Source organism: Citrus clementina, unplaced genomic scaffold (assembly GCF_000493195.1).
Source record: "Citrus clementina cultivar Clemenules unplaced genomic scaffold, Citrus_clementina_v1.0 scaffold_2, whole genome shotgun sequence".
NCBI lineage: Eukaryota > Viridiplantae > Streptophyta > Magnoliopsida > Sapindales > Rutaceae > Citrus > Citrus x clementina.
Genome location: NW_006262688.1, coordinates 11,942,338 through 11,962,421, shown reverse-complemented (window position 1 = coordinate 11,962,421; position 20,084 = coordinate 11,942,338). Strand labels below are relative to the sequence as shown.

At 35.7% G+C, this 20,084-nt stretch overlaps 2 protein-coding genes across 6 annotated transcripts; one reads left to right on the top strand and one right to left on the bottom strand.

The window, feature by feature from the left end:
* The first annotated feature begins 795 nt into the window (after nucleotides 1-795).
* Nucleotides 796-9,456, top strand: LOC18051933. 4 transcript variants are annotated; one of them, XM_024191054.1, is made up of 17 exons: nucleotides 796-933; nucleotides 1,228-1,345; nucleotides 1,783-1,877; nucleotides 1,987-2,100; nucleotides 4,499-4,603; nucleotides 4,748-4,819; nucleotides 5,656-5,768; nucleotides 6,157-6,291; nucleotides 6,610-6,678; nucleotides 7,072-7,159; nucleotides 7,295-7,366; nucleotides 7,455-7,555; nucleotides 7,928-8,045; nucleotides 8,442-8,501; nucleotides 8,597-8,707; nucleotides 8,910-9,036; nucleotides 9,139-9,456. In XM_024191054.1, the coding sequence occupies exons 2-16, from the start codon at nucleotides 1,258-1,260 to the stop codon at nucleotides 9,018-9,020; spliced, it is 1,452 nt and encodes a 483-aa protein (XP_024046822.1). In that variant the 5' UTR covers nucleotides 796-933; nucleotides 1,228-1,257; the 3' UTR covers nucleotides 9,021-9,036; nucleotides 9,139-9,456. The 4 variants fall into 4 exon arrangements, with proteins under 4 accessions (XP_024046822.1, XP_006446917.1, XP_024046821.1 ...); XM_006446854.2 differs by having other exon boundaries at nucleotides 1,047-1,345; XM_024191053.1 differs by having other exon boundaries at nucleotides 796-982.
* A 5,094-nt stretch (nucleotides 9,457-14,550) lies between these two features.
* LOC18051932 (LRR receptor-like serine/threonine-protein kinase RPK2) lies at nucleotides 14,551-19,064 on the bottom strand. Of its 2 annotated transcripts, none has more exons than XM_006446850.2 (3): nucleotides 15,578-19,064; nucleotides 14,957-15,088; nucleotides 14,551-14,836 (listed from the first exon to the last, which is right to left on the bottom strand). In XM_006446850.2, exon 1 carries the CDS (start codon nucleotides 18,814-18,816, stop codon nucleotides 15,661-15,663), a length of 3,156 nt encoding a protein of 1,051 aa, XP_006446913.1. In that variant the 5' UTR covers nucleotides 18,817-19,064; the 3' UTR covers nucleotides 14,551-14,836; nucleotides 14,957-15,088; nucleotides 15,578-15,660. The 2 variants fall into 2 exon arrangements, with proteins under 2 accessions (XP_006446913.1, XP_024047461.1); XM_024191693.1 differs by having other exon boundaries at nucleotides 14,957-15,021.
* Between the last annotated feature and the right edge of the window lie 1,020 nt (nucleotides 19,065-20,084).

Below are 20,084 nucleotides of genomic sequence, written 5' to 3'. Positions count from 1 at the left end.
TCATCTTCAGGGCAACTGATATTTGTGACGGTGAGAATTGCACTGTTGTTGTACTGTACAAGCTGAACCAGTTTACAATGTGTTTGCATTAGATATGGAAAAATATCAAATAATGTCGGCAATGCAGGTGTGGAAAAATCTTGATGTTGAGTGGTGGCCCTTCAATCTTCCGAGGGACAATTGAAAAGATAAGAGAGGAAACAGTAGGGTTTTGCACTTTACAAGTATTACTGTTAGCTTAGGTTGGATGGGACAAAACAAAAGCATTGTTTTCTCCCTACCAGGCAGGGGACCGAAGGTAGATTTTGATGTCAAATCTTAGAAATTAAAATATTTGCCAAGAAGAGATGAGGGTATGCGGTAAAACGGTTAAACCTATCGTAGAATGGGCTCAAGTACTTATTTTATTAAATGTAAATTTTCAAGCTATGGTCCAGAGATCCCTCTACACAATCCACATTAAACATTTTATAAAATTTGAAACTACTTGTATTGAAATATTCTAAAATCATATCATAAACTACCACTAGCCTTATCATCATTGAAGCCCATAATCATTGAAGATGAGAAGAATGGAAAGTACTGAACTAAATAAAGAAAATAAAATGCAGTTGGATTTAGCATGTGACAGCATATTTATTCATTGGAGCCCCCTACAAACAAAAAGTTACTTCTAACTCACAAGGAGTGCAATTGAAGTTTGGGATGACCGTACGAACATAATAAATAAGCAAGTAACCGAACGAGTTCAATTGCCAAAAATGGAACCCCATAAAAACAATAAATAAAAATAAATTATTTAACAAAAGAGATCGAACAGTAGTTTTATCTTTTTGAATAGGGGAAGGAAAATCTTCGCTCCGGTTGCAGCAACAACTAGAAGGGTCTTAACAGATATAGTCATTGAGGACAGAAATTAAACATCAAACGCAAGTACGCAACTGGTTGTTGTGTTGTGTTGTGTTTTGTTGCCTTCTGCTGAGTGAGTTGGCTATCAGTTACGGCTCTTTTATTTATTTATTTATTTATTTTGGTTTTGTTTTAAGGCAAACGCGGTGATGCGAGTCTGATGATGCCTTGTTTGCAAAGCATATAATCAAATTCCAAATACAAAGCCCCTTCATTTAAATTTTAATCTCTCCAATATTCTTATCTTTGCTTCTTAGTTTTTATAACCCCTTGAAAAGCCTTTGAAAATCACAACTTCTTAACGCCTTGAGAATTCAGAGACTCAGAGAGACAGAAACTAACGAAAGCATGAAGAAAGAAGTGATTCGATTGGAACGGGAATCTGTCATCCCCATTCTCAAACCAAAGCTTATCATGACTTTGGCCAACCTCATTGGTATTTCAATTTCACTTTTTTATGTTTGCATTTACTTTTCTTTTTTCTTTTTTTTTTTGGCTTCATTAACGCTTTTTTTTTTCCTTTCTTTGATTTTTTTCTTGCTTTGGATTTAATTTATGTTCAATTTTGTGTGAAATTAGTGATACCCCAGCAAGAAAAATGAGAATGGATGTCTGGGGTGTTATTAAATTTAGAAAGAAAACGAAAGAAGGGTTTGGTTTAGATTGTAATTTGGCTAATGGGTATTTTTTTTGGGTTAAATGTGGATTATGAGCATTGCCTTTTTTTGCCCCTTCTTATTATATGTGAATTAATAAACACCAATATATTTCTTTTTAAAAAAAAATTCTATTATGTTACTAGATATATTTATTTACTTACTTTTCCATTTTGGTTTGCTTGACGGTGATGCAATTTTTTTTAATGTTCTGCAGAACACAGTTCTGACCGGGCTGAGTTTCTAAAGCTTTGCAAGAGAGTTGAGTACACTATTCGGGCTTGGTATATGCTACAGTTTGAGGATTTGATGGTAGCTTGTTTCCTCTTAACTCGGTTTTATTCAGTTTATTATTTAGTTTGCTATGGCAGTGTTTTGTCCTTTTTGTCGTAATTTAACTACAAATTTACAATGTTTGCAGCAACTGTACTCTCTCTTTGATCCTGTATCAGGGGCTCAGAAGTTGGAGCAGCAGAACTTATCTCCTGAGGAAATTGATGTACTTGAACAGAATTTCCTTACATATGTGTTTCAGGTATTTTTGCTATGTTCTTTTCGGGTTTTTTATTTATATATGACAAAATCATGTACGGTTTACATAAATATGACAACTTTTACTCAATTAAATTTGTATGACATTTTGGTGATCCCTAGTCTAAAATGCCCTTATCATCTCCAACAAAAGCATGCACCCAGCACTATAATGCGCCCAGCATTCTAAGTTGTTATCAAACACTTACTAAAATCATCACCTTCCCTTCACAAATTCAAACAGATTCCAAAAAATTCTTCAACACAATTTTTACACATCAAATTTGCTGCCGAATTGAGTTTGTTTATCATGGTTATCGTTTTCACGACTTCTTTACTTATAGACTTATGGACCTGTAGATAAGTCTATAAATCTAGAAGTTTAGAACTGAAGCACAAAAGTCTAGAAGAACTTTTAACAGCTTATTTTTGTTAATATTCTTACTCTGTCATCACATAATTTTTAGGTAAATGGATATGGTACGTGTTATTGTCTTGTATAACGGTAAATGAATTAATCAAAGTAATGAATACAAGTTCAATGCCTTCCTAAACTTCCTAACTCAAGTTTTCTTTTATTTTTTTAACTTAGTTACTTATAAGGGTATTTGTGTACTTTCACTTGTTATTGGGTCATAGTCTTGGCATGTAAATAATTGGGTCATAGTCTTGGCATTTAGCAAGTATTGAGTCATATCCCGTGCAATTTCCTCGTTCTTTTACTCATCACCTTTTAAATTGCATCTGTAAGTCAAAAAGAACTGAAGAGAACAACTGAGGTATTATGGCTACTTTCTTTTACTCATCATCTTTTAAATTGCATCTGTAAGTCAAAAAGAACTGAAGAGAACAACTGCCCAAAAAAAAAAAAAAAAAAAAAGATGGTGAATAGCAGATATTACTGCCAAATTTGTAGATCAAAAGTATAATTTTAATTTGCATTCCATTCTTTGGTGCATGGAAGTTTATGGAGCCTCTCAAGTGTCCTGAAACATAATTCTTCTATTTAGTGAAGTTGAGACTTGAGATAGCTGCATTCTCATTATTTTTTCTCATCCATCAGAGAATTTTGAATTAAAAATCTTACCAATCTCCATCCCTTGTCACATGCTGGTTCAACCCGAAAAATGAAAAAGAAGAAAACAAAGTTTGCCACACAATGAATCTTAATTGGTTGTGTCTTTAACAATAAAAATAGGATCATGTGCTTAGCCTTTTGAAAGACAAACCCCTTTTAACATACAACAAATGGGCAGGAGGCAAGGCAAAGGTGCATGGAGTAACCCTTGACCTAGAGAATGACCATATCTTAAATCTTTGGAGGTAGCTAGCTTAGTGTGAGGAAAATTTAGTTGCTTTCTGATTGTTAAATGCCTTTTTATTTGGTATTGGAGTTTGATGGTGAGGGATTAAGTTTTTACCTTACTGAGAGAGGGTTGATTGTGGATAACTTTCTTCAAGCTGTATATTGATGACTAGGAGTGGGGTACCTGTGACCAGTACTATGACGCCCAAGTCAGTGGGTTGTTCAAAGGCAAGATATCGAAGTAAGAAATAAGGACAGAGACAGGGGTTTCGACTTTCTTTGTGAATTTCTAAATCTGGCAAAAGACCCCTATGCAATGTTGTGGTTCTTTATTTATAGGCATTTCTTTGGTGATGTGGAATTGGGGCTTGTCCTGATTCCTATTTCCAAGGGCTTCTGTCATCCCTTTCTGCCTAGCTACACATGTCATTGTGCCTTTATGAAGCTAGCACACTGTTTTGGGTATGATACCCATTTTGTGCTTCATCGTGGTTTGGTCTCATGATGTGATTCCAGGTAAAAATTCTGGATTTTATTGTTATCATTCTGGTTTCCAGCTGTCTTTTTTGCGGAATTAATTAGTTGGATTCTTGAGGGTTTGTTCTGCATATTCCTCCTCTGGAATAAATCATTATATCCTGGGAATGAGGATGCGCGAGACCAGGTGCAACCCTTTGGGAAATGAGGGGCGCAAACAGATGGAAATGAAGGAGAATGGCAATTGTATTTGTAGGATAGTATATGTAACATAAGAATTTAAGTTAGGTATTGGGTGAATAATTCGGTAATCTTTTGTTGTAAAAAGAGGCAAGCTTAGGTTAAAATTTGTTTTATGGATTTGGCTGGTTGCTGAAACTTGTGAACTTAATACCTTTGGCAAATGTTGATAGTATTTACTTAATTTGACAAAGTAACATTGAAGTTCTGAAAAAATAATATTGAGATCTCTAACCTGACACTGCTAATGTATGGTCTAATAAAATTTCTTGTTTCTTGTAGGAAACTAATAGTAATAACTATAATGAGGATATGCATGCAACTTTTCAAATCACCAATAAGCCATTTTGTAATGTTTTCATACTTTCCTTTTATGCAGGTAATGGACAAGAGCAACTTCAAAATAACAACCGATGAAGAAATTGATGTTGCACTTTCAGGGCAGTATCTTTTACATCTTCCAATCACTGTCAATGAATCTAAGGTTTGTAATCACAATTTTGTTGGAAAAGTTCCATTTCATGGTGATGCACATAAATAAACATGCTCTAAGTCTCAAGGTGCACATCTTTAAGTGCTTTCCTGAGCTTTTAAGCTGATCTCAATGTGCCCTTTTTGGCGAATGTAGCTTGACAAGAAGCTTTTGAAGAGATATTTTGAAGAGCATCACCACGACCATCTTCCAGACTTTGCTGATAAGGTATTCCGCTAAGTTTAGCACTGAAGGTTTTGAGTTGTATGAAATTCCTTTTGTGATGTGGTTGTCTGCTTGGGAATATACTGTTGATTGAGGGAAGACCCCAGCTCTAAGGTGTTTGGTAAACATATGCAATTGTAGTTTGGAAGTTAAGTAATTTTACCCCACAGTTTTTTGGTGAAAAATCTATTTTTCCTTTAGTAATTTCGTCAAAATTATGATTTATAAGTCGTATTTTCCAAATACTATCAACTTTTATTTCATGGCTATAGCTTTTATTTGTAGCAACTGTGGTTTAAAGCCACAACACCACAAAACCCAATGGAGCCTAAATTTGTATGATACTTTTGAGTTTGGAGTTGCTTCCTTAAAGATTTTAAATTGGCTATACTAGGTTAATTTTACATGTCCGTAAAATGTTTATACTAGGTTTATTTTGCATATGTCCTTAAAATGTGTTCCCCACGCATGCATAATATGTTAAAGTAGTGTTGTCTGCATTATTTAAATTTCTTAAATATACTTTTGTTCTCAACCTCGCTGTCTGATTATGCTTAGAATGTATGCTTCATTGGATTAAGCATGAAGATTTAAAGTAGGGATAAATTTGATGTTTTCTTTGACAAGATATCACAGCCCACTTGTCAACATCAAAGAAGTTCAACAGTTGGGAGATCCTGTATTTTAGGGATTTCTTTATATTCAGTTCCTTCATTTCTTCAAAAATTGAACAAGCATCGACGTTGAAAATTAATGTGACAATTAATAACTTGGTTCTGAACTTTGGTCTAAACGATAGACTTGAAGAAAGCTGAATTGTACTGTGGTTTTATCTGTAGTATGTGATCTTTCGGCGCGGTATTGGAGTTGATCAGACAACTGATTACTTTTTCATGGAGAAAGTGGACATGCTTATTGGTCAGTTTTGGTCATTTCTCATGAGACGAACAGGGTTAGTATATTTCTGGACTGAAATTGTCTCATTGGTGGATTTTGCTGAATATACAATATTTGACTACACACAAGTCAATTTGTGCAATTGAAAGCATTTTTTGTCATTCTAACCTTTTTTGCTGCATATTGTTCAATAAAATTGAAATATCGGATTTAGCTTTTTCTTTTTTTTTTCTTCGAAATTGATATAATCAGCTGGCTTGAGCAAATCCTGGCCAAATGGCAGTTGGTTAATTTTTATGGTTTCTAAACTCTGAACTTCTAGGTTAAAAAGATAGTTTAGCATTGGAATGGCTCAAAAGCGTTTTTCTTATTCCCGTACTTATAAGTTTGACCTGCTTTATGCTTTTCCTCTCTAATCTTTTCTAAGGTTATGGTGCTTGCAGGCTAGAAAAACTTTTGTCCAGAAGATCTAAAAGACGACATAAACCAGACCCAAAGAAGGATGATGAAATTAACTCTGAAACAGAGCAGAATGATCTATCCGTTGAACGACATCGACTTGAAAATATGGAACTAAGGTTGTAAATTACAGCATGGTAGTGTTGTTACTATAGGATTGTATTTTTTCTGCTACATAGTTCTGTGCGCTTATCTTGGTTATGTTGCATGCCATTTCAGGAGGTTCGTAGAACAAACTTCAGATAGACTTATTGTTTGAATTCTAAAATTTCAGTTATTTGTATCTGAATTTATCCTGCTAACTTAGAAATTGTCTAATTTTGTCTTGAATACTCTGAATTTGTTTTTATGAGTTAGTTGATTGGATGTTTCTATTGTAACAAAAAGTTTCTGGTTAAGTATCACTGGTCATTGACATTGTTATTCTGCTCTCCCAGTTTTCGCAATTTGCTGGGCAAGGTCACAATCCAAGAGCCCACCTTTGACAGGATAATTGTTCTTTACAGGTCCTTTCATTTCTTCTATCTTGTTTAATTTTATTTTTCGCTATTAACTTTCAGAATATTGTTCTATTGACATGCAACCTATTGGTGGTGAGTGTTATTGCAAAGTTGAACATTTTGATGGTGACTGTTGAACAAATAAGGTTCTTGTGATCAATTTGTTTCTTGATGCGGGATGAAATCCTTTTAGCAAAAAAAATTGAGAGTACATTGAGACAAGATGCATAGAGAGTTTATGGTTGCTACTCTAATGGCCCATTGAATGCACATTTACTTGTTCTTTCTTTTTCTGAAAGAGTACCTTGAATGTTTTTTTAAATTGATGCCTCTGATGACTGTTCTGAAACCATTATGAAAGATGATTAGCGACATCTAACAATAATGGTCATTGTAAAGGCAAGCAAGTACCAAATCCAAAGCAGAACGGGGAGTATATCTCAAACATTTTAGAAATATTCCAATGGCTGATATGGAAATAGTTCTTGTAAGTTGTTTTAGCTGCCTCTTTCTCTCTCTCTCTCTGTCTTGTTTATTAATCTTGTGTAGTCTCTTCTTTTATCAACAAGCCTGCAAAAGCTACGATCTCATATGAGGACTCTTTTCTCTATGCCTTTAACAGCCTGAAAAGAAAAATCCAGGATTAACACCATTAGATTGGGTCAAGTTCCTTGTCTCCGCTGTGGTTGGACTGGTCAGTTTAGCAATTAGTTCTTTGGTGATTGTTTTATCTTTTGTCTATCCTCCATCTTATTCAAATAATTTATGTATCTTACCGACAGGTTGCCGTGATTACTTCTGCCCAACTGCATGAAATTGATCTTTGGGTTGGCATGGCAATCCTTTCCACGGTGATTGGTTACTGTGCTAAGACATACTTCACGTGAGTTCCTACAACGATCCCCTAGAAGAAAAGAGAAAGAAAATATCAAACTTTGGAGCTCTCTTTCTTCTCTTTATATTTTGCGGCTTATTGATACATGTGAACGTGTCCATTATAGTAAAAATTGGGAATGGGAAAGAAAGAATTCATATTCTGTCCGTTAATGTATTATCTATAATGTGAATATCATAAGGTAATGGAAAATTTGGCCACAAACTGATCATTGAAGTTGACTATTCTCATTTCTCTCCTGGGCATTGACTGGCTGTATGTGTGGATAATCAGGCGACTCAGTTCGTCCAGTAGTTATTTCTTGACTTGAGTCATCTGCTAATTTGGCAATTGTTTGATTGTTTCTTCTACTGGCTGCAGGTTTCAGCAAAACATGGCTGCATATCAGAATATGATCACACAGTCCATGTATGACAAACAGCTAGATAGTGGAAAGGGTACCCTTCTTCACTTGTGCGATGATGTGATTCAACAAGAAGTAAGTATTGAGCTTGATGAAATCTTTAGAACTATCAAATATGTCCTAGTTCATATTTCCTTGGTGATCATTAATTGTTTTTATTGATGGAATTGTTTTATAGATGAATATCTGTACACAAAAGTTCTTTATTCATTCATTGGCTTTATGCAGTTTGACCTCTTTGTCAATAGTAGTTCGAAATCTTTGACTGTTTGACAAGCCATCCAAATCTTTGTTAGAGATCTGACATGATAATATTTTAACTTTGATGTAATGTTTTCAATTTTGACATTGTTAAGTGTTTAAGCAGTAATTAATTTATTTTGGTATATTTTAAAAGATTGGTTTAATTTGGGGACACATTGTATCTACTTACATCTCATCAACTGCTTACCATAAGTTGTAATTGCGCAGGTCAAAGAGGTGATCATTTCATTCTTTATATTGATGGAACAGGGCAAGGCAACAAGACAGGTATGCAAAACAATTAGTCATTGCTGGGTATTTGTTGTTTACTGTACACCACTTGTATCATTTCTGATGTTTGACTTTGTGATAATGTGAAATAGGATCTGGATCTGCGGTGTGAGGAGCTAATTAAAGAAGAGTTTGGTGAGAGCTGTAACTTTGATGTGGATGATGCTGTTCATAAGTTAGAGAAGTTGGGCATTGTTGCTCGGGTGAGACTCACCGGAGTTCCTCATATTACTCATCATGGATAGCATCCCGTCTTTTTGTCTTTGCATATTCCAGAAGGCTTGTGGTGCATGTAGTGGTGGATAACAGAAGTTGATTACATCATGTGATAACATTTTACATTAAGGTCAAGTAAGTTCATTCATTTGGCATTTCTTCTAACTATAGAACAATCTTCAAATATAGGATACTATCGGCCGGTATTACTGCGTCGGGCTGAAACGTGCTAACGAGATCATCGGGACCACCACTGAGGAGATGGTCCTCAAGGCACAACAGGGTATCAGTACAACTTGATGCCTGCTTTGAGAAGGTGAGCTTCTGTTTGTCAGCTATTTGTAGCAAAGCAACTTCGATGTACCGATGCTTTTGAATGAACCGCAGGTGATAATTTTCTTGTTGCACTTTTTGACAGATCTCTGGGATGGTAGATTCCACTCAACAACATATGTTGCAGTTATTTTTTACTTTGATCGTTCATATAATGTGATTCTCAATTCTTGTTTACTTTCCATTCTTTGCATGTAGCTTTTGTGCATAATGTAATTCTTGGTTTTTCTCTGCGGAGGACTGTGTGTTTATAAACAAAGAAATTAGAAATCGCGGATTATATCTTGCATTCATATGACGTGGTACATACTATCGCCCTCATTTGGTGCTTTGTAGTTAAATTACACGCTTAGGATCGGTGCTGTATTCATTCAAACTTTATAGCATTGTTTTTGTACTCCTACTTTGTGTTTATAACATTACTGCTCTCGTAGAAAGCGAATGTAAAAGGTGATATCCTTGATAGTGTACCTACTCGTTTTTCTTGAGACAAAGCTGATTTCTTTTTCATGGAGAAAAGGGGAAAGTGTACCTACTCGTTTCACGGTGTTGGCCTGCCCTGCGCTGATCTGCTGATGATTGTAGGCAATCAGCGACATCCCCAGTGTTACTGGATTTTTCCCAGCAAGATCACAATCCAAAGAGCTAACCTTTGTCTTTGATAGGATAATTTCTTCAACTGTCCTTTCAACTAAGAAACCGAGGACATGCCTGACAGTTGTAAGTTCTAAAGATGAAACTCTCATTTACAACGGATTCTGCATTAAATCTTATGATTCTCATCATTTTTTTTCTTCTTTTTTTTGGCTTTTCCTTCGTACCTAGACTGTTTTGAAACAGCAAATGATAAAATGCTTAACCATGTCAATATTTGTGAAACATTTTTAAAATATTCCAATGTCTTGTCAACACATTGATGGTGATAAATAGATTAATAAATTTTTTCCCCAAAAGATACAGTGGAGTGATTTTCATTCAAATAATTTTATCCAACTGATCACTGAAATTAGAATTTCGAGACAAATCTAAATTCATTTGGGCAGAGATAAATTATATTAGATGCCTTTGTTACATTAGTAACCTTTGTCAATTGACAAGTGTCTTTTATTCCCCCCCCCCCCCCCCCCAAAAAAAAGTACTTAATTGCCACAGCCAGTGATATTGCAGACATGTCTCCAAATTTATCATAATCTTATTCCCCAAATTTCCTTCCTTACTTGCCCTCTTTTGAATTTCCCATGCTAAAGCCGTACGGTCTCTAAAGCTGTAAGATGACATTCATTTGCGAAAGACATAGAGAAGCTTATGACTGGGGCAACGCTTAACTTACATTTGATGTAAGTAACATTCCGAGAACATGAATCGTTGGATTCTTCAATTTGCAGATCCAACGGGTGTGGTGAAACATAACGTAAAATTAGGTTCAGGTAGTGGTTGGAAATTCATTTTTAAAAACAAAAGAATGGCTACTTGCTAAAACGGTTGTCGAAAAAAGCAAGCTAAGGGATTAGTCGGAAAAGACAATTTTAGATGGAAATGATAAGTGATGAGTGGTCGCTGGAAAATCCAGAAAATTGAAGACAGAAAGTATAGTAATTAGGTTTTGAAAGTGGAAAGCAACAGAAGCAGCAAATGAGATAACCAAATTCCTATTTCATTTTTTCATATCAAAAATTAGGGAAACCAAAAAAATTGCAGCCCCATAAAATCGAAGCTACAGGCGCTGGAATGTGGCAGAAATTACGAATTACACAGTGTAGTCCAAGAAGATATTAAAGGAAGTATAATATTTTTAAGTCTTATTTTCGCATTTCATACTTATATAACATTTGAAATAATTATTAAAGCATCTACTCCCTAATTCAATCTAATCGCACCTAAAAACTATTACAATATATATATATATTTTGTTGATAAATTTCAAGTTACACTAACACATACATTTATAGTTTTATAACACTTCTAATTGACCAAAAAAATTGCTTAAATTAACAGACATAACATAAGAAGCTCTATGTTTTATTTACATATCGGGTAAAACATAACAAAGCTTTATATACATATACAAGTTCTACAATATACACACATAAACGTAAAAACATCATTTCCCATGCTGCCTTCTTTCATTCTGTGCATCCAGTTCTGCAATTTTTTTTCTCTTTGAATAAATAGTTGCCAACTTTGCCTCCTGGGGCTGGGACGCAACCCACAAACTTCCTAATTGTTGCACTGACACATCTACATTTGACATTAACCAAAAGTTCCGTCAAATTACATATCAACCAAGATAATAACAAAAAAATTTCACGAAATATGCAATGGCCAACGTCATTGTTGGAGTTTTTTTCTCACCTTCTCCAATTCTGCATTTGTTCCAAGATGCACCTCTTCTTTCATTCTTAGGTGTCATAAATGGTGATGGATCATGTAACTTCAGAGCAAAACTAACTAAAGTATCGAAAGATTATTGGCGCTCTGTCAGCACCGCACCCACTCTTGCTTCTTATTGCATCCCTAATCTAAATAAACAAAATATTCTGAAGCTCCATTTCTGTAAATGCTAATAACAAAGTCAAAATTTAAACTTTTTCCCTTAATTTAGCAAGGACATCAAGGTTTCAATTTGTTAACTGATTAATATATTCTAGTTTTGAATTACAGATATTGCAGGCATTGCATTGAATTGTACGAACTGCACAAATACAATTACAAAGAATGGCACCGCGAATAAAAGGAAAATATTGTACAGAATAGAATATATTCTATATAACTCCTATATATTCATCATACTCTGCCAAAACAGAGAGACCAGGATAAAAGGAAAGGAGAAAATTATTAATTCTACAGAACCCAAAAGAAGAGAAAATATTGTTATGGAAAAATGAAATTAAGAAGGTAATTTAGCTTCTTTCCTTCATTCTCAGGGAACTACAACGTAACATGATTCATGGTGGCTCTGAATAACAACTCAAAACAGAGATACTAAACAAACCAAAGTACAGATGCACAGCAGCAGAAGCTAGCAGCGGCATACAACCCTCATTTGTATTAATAAATAAACCAAACTACAAATACTCAGCAGAAGAATCCAACAGCAGCAGAAGAATCAATCACCAGCATACAAACCTCACATATATTCATCATATTAACCAAATATATTCATCAATTTTAGCCAAATATTTCCGGGCTAACGCTATTCAGACATTTCATCGAACACTTGATGAATATGGTCCATTTAAGACTTTCAAGCAGGATAAATTAATCGCTGATATTACAAGTTCATTATTCCAACGGAAAAAAATAACGAAATATATTATAAATTTTTCAAACACTCTCTAACCTGTGAAACTGCAGCTCCCCGTCATTTCTCCATGTACTAGTAACGGACAGAACTCTGAAACCATTTTTTCCCCCTCGATTTTCAGCCTTTGTTCAATACAATCAAATATAAAGCTATATGAAATTTTCGCATATTTAGTTGCAGCAGCGAGCTGTTGCTTCTTCAATAATCCTCTTTCAAAAGTCGCGTAAATTTTTTTCTCTTTCCAATTTTTCCTTTCTTTTCAAAATTTTCAGTGATTACCACCTTACCTTCAACCGGCTGTAATGATAAACGCATGGGATTGACTTTACCGTTGACCCATTTTGCAACCGGTTTCCATCCGGTTTCAACAAGTTTTTATTACTCCTCCCAAATTAACACGTGTTGCACTTACATCAATTAAATAGTCATATCAGTTATGTTTCTTACATAAAATGTATCGTAAGCTTACCCTATGACTGGGGTTTTAATTTCTTCTCTCTCTCGTCTGCTCTGTAACGGTATCTCTGGACAAAGGTGTGAAAGTTTATTGACATTCGATATTTCTAATATCTTAATTTATCTAACTTCATAATCATTTGGTAGTTTATATTTCGAATAATTTATATTATGGACATTTGAAAATTGTATCTTTATTCATTTTTTACTTATTTTCTTGATGCAATTAGCCATCCATCAACAATGATTTTGTCTTGATGCTATTTTTCTTTATGTTGGACAAGAATTACAAGGTTTTGTATTTTTGGTGTTAAAATTTCACCTTGAAGTGTGAATATTGTAATATATAATGAAAAAAAAAAATTAGAATGCATCTCAAAGGATCGCACTATGATGAGAATTTCTGTAACTATATTTTCCTGAAGAACTATATTAAAATTAATGATATTGTTCATTATCTTGTCCTTGAAGGACAACAGAATTTCAAAACGGGTGGTTTCCCTCCATCATTTATCATTTGCACATAGGAGGAAAGATTATAAATATGAAGGAAAAATATTATCATCAACATTGAAGAAATATTTTGGAAGATCATACATATGGTTTTCTTATACTAATTAAATGAAAAAGAAATCATAAGAAAATTGCTACGGCTCAAATATGTCCTTGATAGACGATAAATGTTGTTATTTTATTCACCATCGTGATTTAGAAGGACTACAAAATTAATAAATTATAATTCCTTTATCATTCCTAAAGAATTTTACAAATTAAAATATCGTGATTTTTTCTTTATTATCATCTCCTTTAAGGAGTTAGAATTAAATATTTTATGATAAACGATCAATTTATTCCTTTGCGGCAATTTAAAAAAAAATAATAACTTCGAAAAGGTTAATGGTTAATAGTTTGAAAGTCTATATGATTTTTTTTGTATTAAACCACGTATACAAGGCATGAAAATCATGAAGTGTATATGTTACAAAATTAATATATGATGGCTTGACTATTTATATGCTCCTGAAGTAGCAAACGAAGAGTGTCAAAAGATAATTATAACGTTTATTCAGGCTAAGAGGTTATAGGTTTATGGAGCTAGCCGTTTACTGTGAAGCTACAAGCCTCTTAACGAGTATGTAAAGTGACACCTGATTCAAGCATCATTTGTCAATTTGCGGATAAATTATATGTTGGTGTAGTTACAATGCGCATCAAGGACGGAAAAAATGAGGGCCCTGATGACCTTTACTAGGGAGAACACGATGGCTGAGCTTACTACAATTAAGGAATGCAATGGCCAATGTGAATGGCATAATGATTGGGAACCCACTTGAAAGGCATGAGTGGCCATCCATGCAGTCTCAGGCAGTCGGAATTGAGGTCGGGGCAGATGCGAAATGGATGGCAATCGACAACTGATTGTTGATTGCGCTGTCAAGACATAAATTGTAGTTCAAATTTAGTCAAGATGTGATTTTGTCTACATTGTAATCGTTGAAAAGCCTAACTGTGGCACTCAAGAACCTTAGTGGCTTCATTTCCAGCCTATTTTACTCATTGTTGTTTCATGTAGATGATAATTTTGTGGCCCGATTGGTTGTGCGTGAATTAGCAGAAATGAAATTCCTGAATCTTTGCTTTTAGGGGTCATCGGGTCATTCCAGATATAGAGAAAAAACTAGGCAGGCCAAGTGAAAAAAGCAACTGCTGTTTACTGTGTATCTACAGATGCTTCCGTGTATCTAGTCAAACATCTACATGCTCAGTCGGCAACAAGACATAGCATGTTAAGCTGTCTTAGATAGGAATATAGAATCTTAGTACAAATATTGTTTGAGAAAGTTATTACAATCTAGAATTTGAAATGGAATAAATGAATTTCTGGTTTCTATTTACAAAACGGTTGGTAAAGAGATAGCTGCAGACACTTGGGCATTATCTAGACAACATGCCATGCTGACAGATCACAGATTGCTGTTTAAAATTGCATAAGCTTTGCCCTCTCAACAGCCCTTGAATTAGCCTGTGAAAGAGAGGTCACTGGTTTAGTTGATTGCTAACATGACAATGCATCAAAGCCGTAAGAAGATTTTTCTAATGCAGTCACAGAAAAAGTGCTGAGAGAATTGACAGCATAACGGACCTTGTGCGCCGGCAATGATGACTGAAGGGTAATGCCCAGACACAAATAGTCTCATTGGAAAGCGTCTGTAAGCAGCCGAAACGAGAAGATGAGATCACGTTGCTTTGTTGTATATCTACTACTGCCACCCTCCTTTATAGCATGAGAACAACACAAATAAATTTTGAACATTCAATTCTGAAGTTTTAGGCATTTGTTTGGCACAGAGAGAAAGTAACGCAGAATCTTCAAAGGTATTCGATGTCATTAGTCAATAAATTTGTTTCAGAAAGTGATTTCATGCACTAACACATCTTGCATTCTATAAAAAGGTGTTTACATGCACGATCACATCATGCATTCTATAATTCAGTCAAAAAGTTGCAGCTTATGTCTTAATCTTCTTTTCAAAACTATTACACCTAGATTTCTTTCAAAATCTTTCAAGAATTAGGACTAAGAAAAAGTGTGAGCAAAAAAGCAGAGCTAATTAAATCCAAGGAATACGGCAAACCTTTTTTTTCTGAAAGTGAATTTGATAGAAGTTAGTATTTGAGCACGGCTGGAAATATATATGAAATTGCAGTGTACACACAATAATCAGAAAGAATTTTTTTTTTTTTTATCATAGGATGGCCTTACCACGAAGAATACAGACTGTCCAGCTGACATGAGCATCTTCACAGCTTCCATCATGTCCGTTGCCAGGAATCGAGATGCTTTCATCATTTCAACTGCTTCAATTTTATAAGAACTTGTTTAACTGATGGACGTGTGGAAAGTGTCTCCACTGTGCAGGTTGATGCAAGCCTCATCATTCCCAATAAATTTTCTTGAGGCCCTGCCTCCCATAATTCTGGCAAGAAAAGCTCAGAAGAACGCCCCTCCTTGATCAGCAACTTGGCCCATGAGACAATATTGAACCCATTGCCATACTCGGAAAATGATGGATCAAGAGACCTTTTCCCTGATATCAATTCTAACAGCACCACACCAAAGCTATACACATCTGCTTTGTCTGATACCCTGCATGTTGTAGCATATTCTGGTGCCACATACCCAAAAGTGCCTGCAACATCTGTTGTGGCATGAGTCTCAGAAACTTCTAAAAGCCTAGCCAACCCAAAGTCTGATAGATAAGCATTAAGCTCTTCATCAAGAAGGATGTTACTGGGCTTGATATCCCGGTGAACTATCCGGGGTACGCAAGAGTAGTGGAGGTAAGCCAGTGCCTGTGCTATGTCGATGGCTATCTTGTGAATCACTGACCACTGAATTTTTTTTCCCGACTTCTTGTGAATAAAAGTCTCAAGGTTTCCACCAGAAAGAAAGTTGTAAACTAAGAACATCTCAGCTTCTCCGACATAATATCCAATAAGAGTTACAAGATTCTTATGTCGAATACGTCCTAGAGTTCCTATCTCAGCATCAAATTGTTGGATTCCTTGAAATCTTCCAATGGAGAGCTTCTTTACAGCCACTAGGTAACCTGGGACTAATTCGGCTTTGTAAGTTGACCCAAAACCACCTGTCCCTATTAGATTCCGAATACTGAAATTTCCAGTAGCTCTAACAACATTGTCATAGGTCAGTTCAGCTGGAGTATCTGCAAAGGTCACCATCACTTTTCCCCTCAGGCTAGCAATTCTTCCAAACTTTCTCCTTAAAATAACAAAAATTATCACAAGGAATATTAAAAGAACAGCAGAAGCAGAAGTTACCACTGCAATGATGAACACTTTCGATCTCTTCCCATTCTGCAACTTTTCATCAAGTTGGACTGGAGGTTTTTCTGGGGCAGTAGCATTTGTATCCGGGCATGAAGCCAGATACTTATTTCCTTTGAATGCAATGCAATCAAGGTGCTGTAGATGAGGAATATGGCCTGAAAGGTTATTAAAAGAAAGATCCAGTGCAGAAAGATTGACAAGGGTCGAGAAAGACACAGGTATTTCTCCAGAAAGCCTATTGTGGGCAAGAAACAAACTTTCAAGCTTTGTAGCTTTTGTTAAACTTGCAGGGATAGATCCTGTGAGAGCATTGTGAGAAAGATCTAAAACCACAAGAGAAATCAAATGACCAAATTGGGATGGAATTTCTCCCGTTAAATTGTTTCCTCCAAGCAAGATCCATTTCAAAAATTTCAACTTCCCCAACTCATCAGGCAGAGAACCGGACACTCTATTTCCTCTCAAGTCAAGTCGCTGTAGCTTCATCAACTTACCAACGCCAGCAGCAATTGACCCACTAATCTGATTATTCGCTGCTTCAAACTCCACAAGTTGTACGCAATCAAGAAGAAATGCCTCATAACTCATACCCGATAACAGGTTTGCACTCAAGTTCACTGAAAATGATTGCAAATCATTACATTTTGAAATTCTCTCCCCAGGAACTGAACCATTAAACATATTATTGTTCAGTAACAATCTGTAATGGGGCTTATACTTAGCTGCCAAGAATCCATCTCCTATAGCGAACAAAGGTAAAGAACCAAGAAACTTATTACCACTAAAATCATGAATAATCACAAAATTCTCATCTGAAATCGAACCCATAACAGGAACATTAGCATATTGCAAATCTTGAAAACCAAAATGATTATCACAACTAACATTCTCAAACCTCGGAAGAACACCAGTAATGTTATTCTGACTAACATTAAAATACACCATACACGGAACTGGCAGCTGCATTGGCAAATACCCCTCCAAATTATTCAAACTCAAATCCAAGTAAGTCAAATTCCTGCACATCCCCAGACTCTTGGGCACGACACCCTTTAAACTATTCTGCCCGAGATTCAGTACTTTCAGCGAGCAAGATTCACTCCAGTTATCAGGCAATCTGCCTCCAAGATTCGCCCTTGGCGCCCACAAAACCTCTAAGCTCCTACTCAACAGCAACTCGTAAGGCACGCCGCCATCAAAGGCACTAAATTCTCCTCGAGAATTATCCAAATCCAAACTAGCATCTATATTTGTTAACACCAGAACTGACAATTTACTGCAGTCGGCTAACTCTACCGGTATCCTATCAGTGAGGCTGTTTCTAGAAACATCTAGAACTTTCAGCTCCGAAATCGTTCCTATCTCCTTCGGGATCGAACCTTCCAGAATGTTTCCGTCAAGTAACAGATTCTTTAAATTCCGGCATTTTCCAATTTCCTTCGGGATGCTTTCAGTTAAGAAGTTGTCAGAGAGCTTCAAGTAAGTTAAAAACTCACATTCACTTGAAGAATCAATCGCAAGTCCACCCGAGAGCCGATTACTCGACATATCAATCACACTTAACTCTCCATTTCCGATCAGTCCTCTCGGCACTTCGCCGGAAAATGAATTAAACGACAAGTTAAGCACTCGGAGCCGCTCAAGGTTGCTCATTTGGTACGGAATCTTGCCGGAGAAGTTATTCCCTTGCAGTTCCAATACTTCCAAGAGCCGAAGCTCTCCAACACCCGCCGGAATCTCGCCTGAGAACGAGTTGTGAGGAACGGACAACGTTCGGAGTTCCGTCAGTTTGGCTATAGAAGCGGAGAGAGTTCCGGAAATGACAGAGGACTTCGACGGCCACGGCGTCGCTTTTCCGGTGATTCTCAGAGCCGTTACTCTGCCGGTGAAGTGATCACAGGTCACGCCGTGCCACGTGCAATGGTCGGTGCTTGAGTTCCAGGTGGCGAGAAGATTGGAGGGATCGCGAGAAATTGAGGCCTTGAAGCTGAGAAGAGACGCGGAGTCAGTAGTGGGAACACTTTCAGCGTTAGCTCCACCAGACAACATGAATGTCGAACAAACCACGAGAAGACAAACGAGATTCTTCATTTTCGCGGCGAAGTAGAGCTTCCGCCGAGAAACCGAAAACAGACACGTAACGTTCAACATTTCCTTTTTCTAAAGTACTTGTTTGAATTGATAATTGGTTTAAATGAAACAAGTGAATAGAATCAGAATGAAAATAAGGAACGAAAAGGAAAATGAAAATGAAAATGAAAATAAGAAGTGTGAGTGAGTCACAAGAAAATGAAAGATCCGGCAAACAGAGACTAAGAGGTGTGAGTACGTAGAAGACAAATAGGAGCCGGCGTAAGGGACGGAAATTGTACATTTACGTTTATTGTTTGTGCTGGTGTTGCTGGTCACATGCAATTTCTTTTTCTTTTTCTTTTATATATATTTAACGTCACTATTTATTTATTTATTTATTTATTTAAATTCTTTTCTAAACGGTTACAAGTTGATAATATTACAAAATTACTGATTTCTCCTTACTCTCTCTTTCTCTCATGTTAGAACTAAATTTAGATATTATACATATAATACACTGTAACAGTTCATGGTAGTTTTTTTTTTATTCGGTATATTAAAGTGCTGGAAAGTTTAAAAAAATTTTAAAACCGTATGAATTTTAAAATATTATAAAAATAAAAATTTAAAATTTTTTCACACTTTAAAATCTTGAGTTGAAAAATTTATATAACAGTTGATAGTCTAAATAAATTTTAATTTCTGAAACTCTTGAGCTTTTGCTTTTCGCAGATTACAAGTTTCCTTTTGACGATATTGCCCACTTTCGCCAATCATGAATGCAATTATTGGCTGCGCTGGGGTTTAAAAAATTACTTGCCGGCTTAGCTGCTGGTTTAGCAGTTCTATGAAGTATTTGTAACTCATGAATCATTGCGACATAAAAGGTCAAAAAACGAATGAAAATTTGGATTTTACAGATATGACATTTAAATATTTTCAATTGAATCTTCTATATATACGTAAGGCATGTCGTATTGCTGAGGTAAGAAGAAGAAGAAGAAGAAGAAGAAGAAGAAGAAGTAGATAGCGTAATAATTAATAAAAGACCTCGTGGTGGGACGTGGGATTTCTTGCCTGGAAACTTCACGGTTCATACGATACGACCAATGGCATTATAAAAAAAAAAGAAATCAAGAGGAAGATTAAAAAGCTGTCGCTGGCTCACTGCATATGAATGGTCCCTTCTTATTATATTTAGTCTGATGTGAATGTGATGAGTATTGTATAAAGAAATGCAGCCAAGAAAAGCCCCCCCCCCCCACTTTCTGCAAATTAAAAGGTGGGCGGTCAAAATTATCAAAAATAAATGTCTCCCAATTCCATTCAAATATTCAATCATGTTC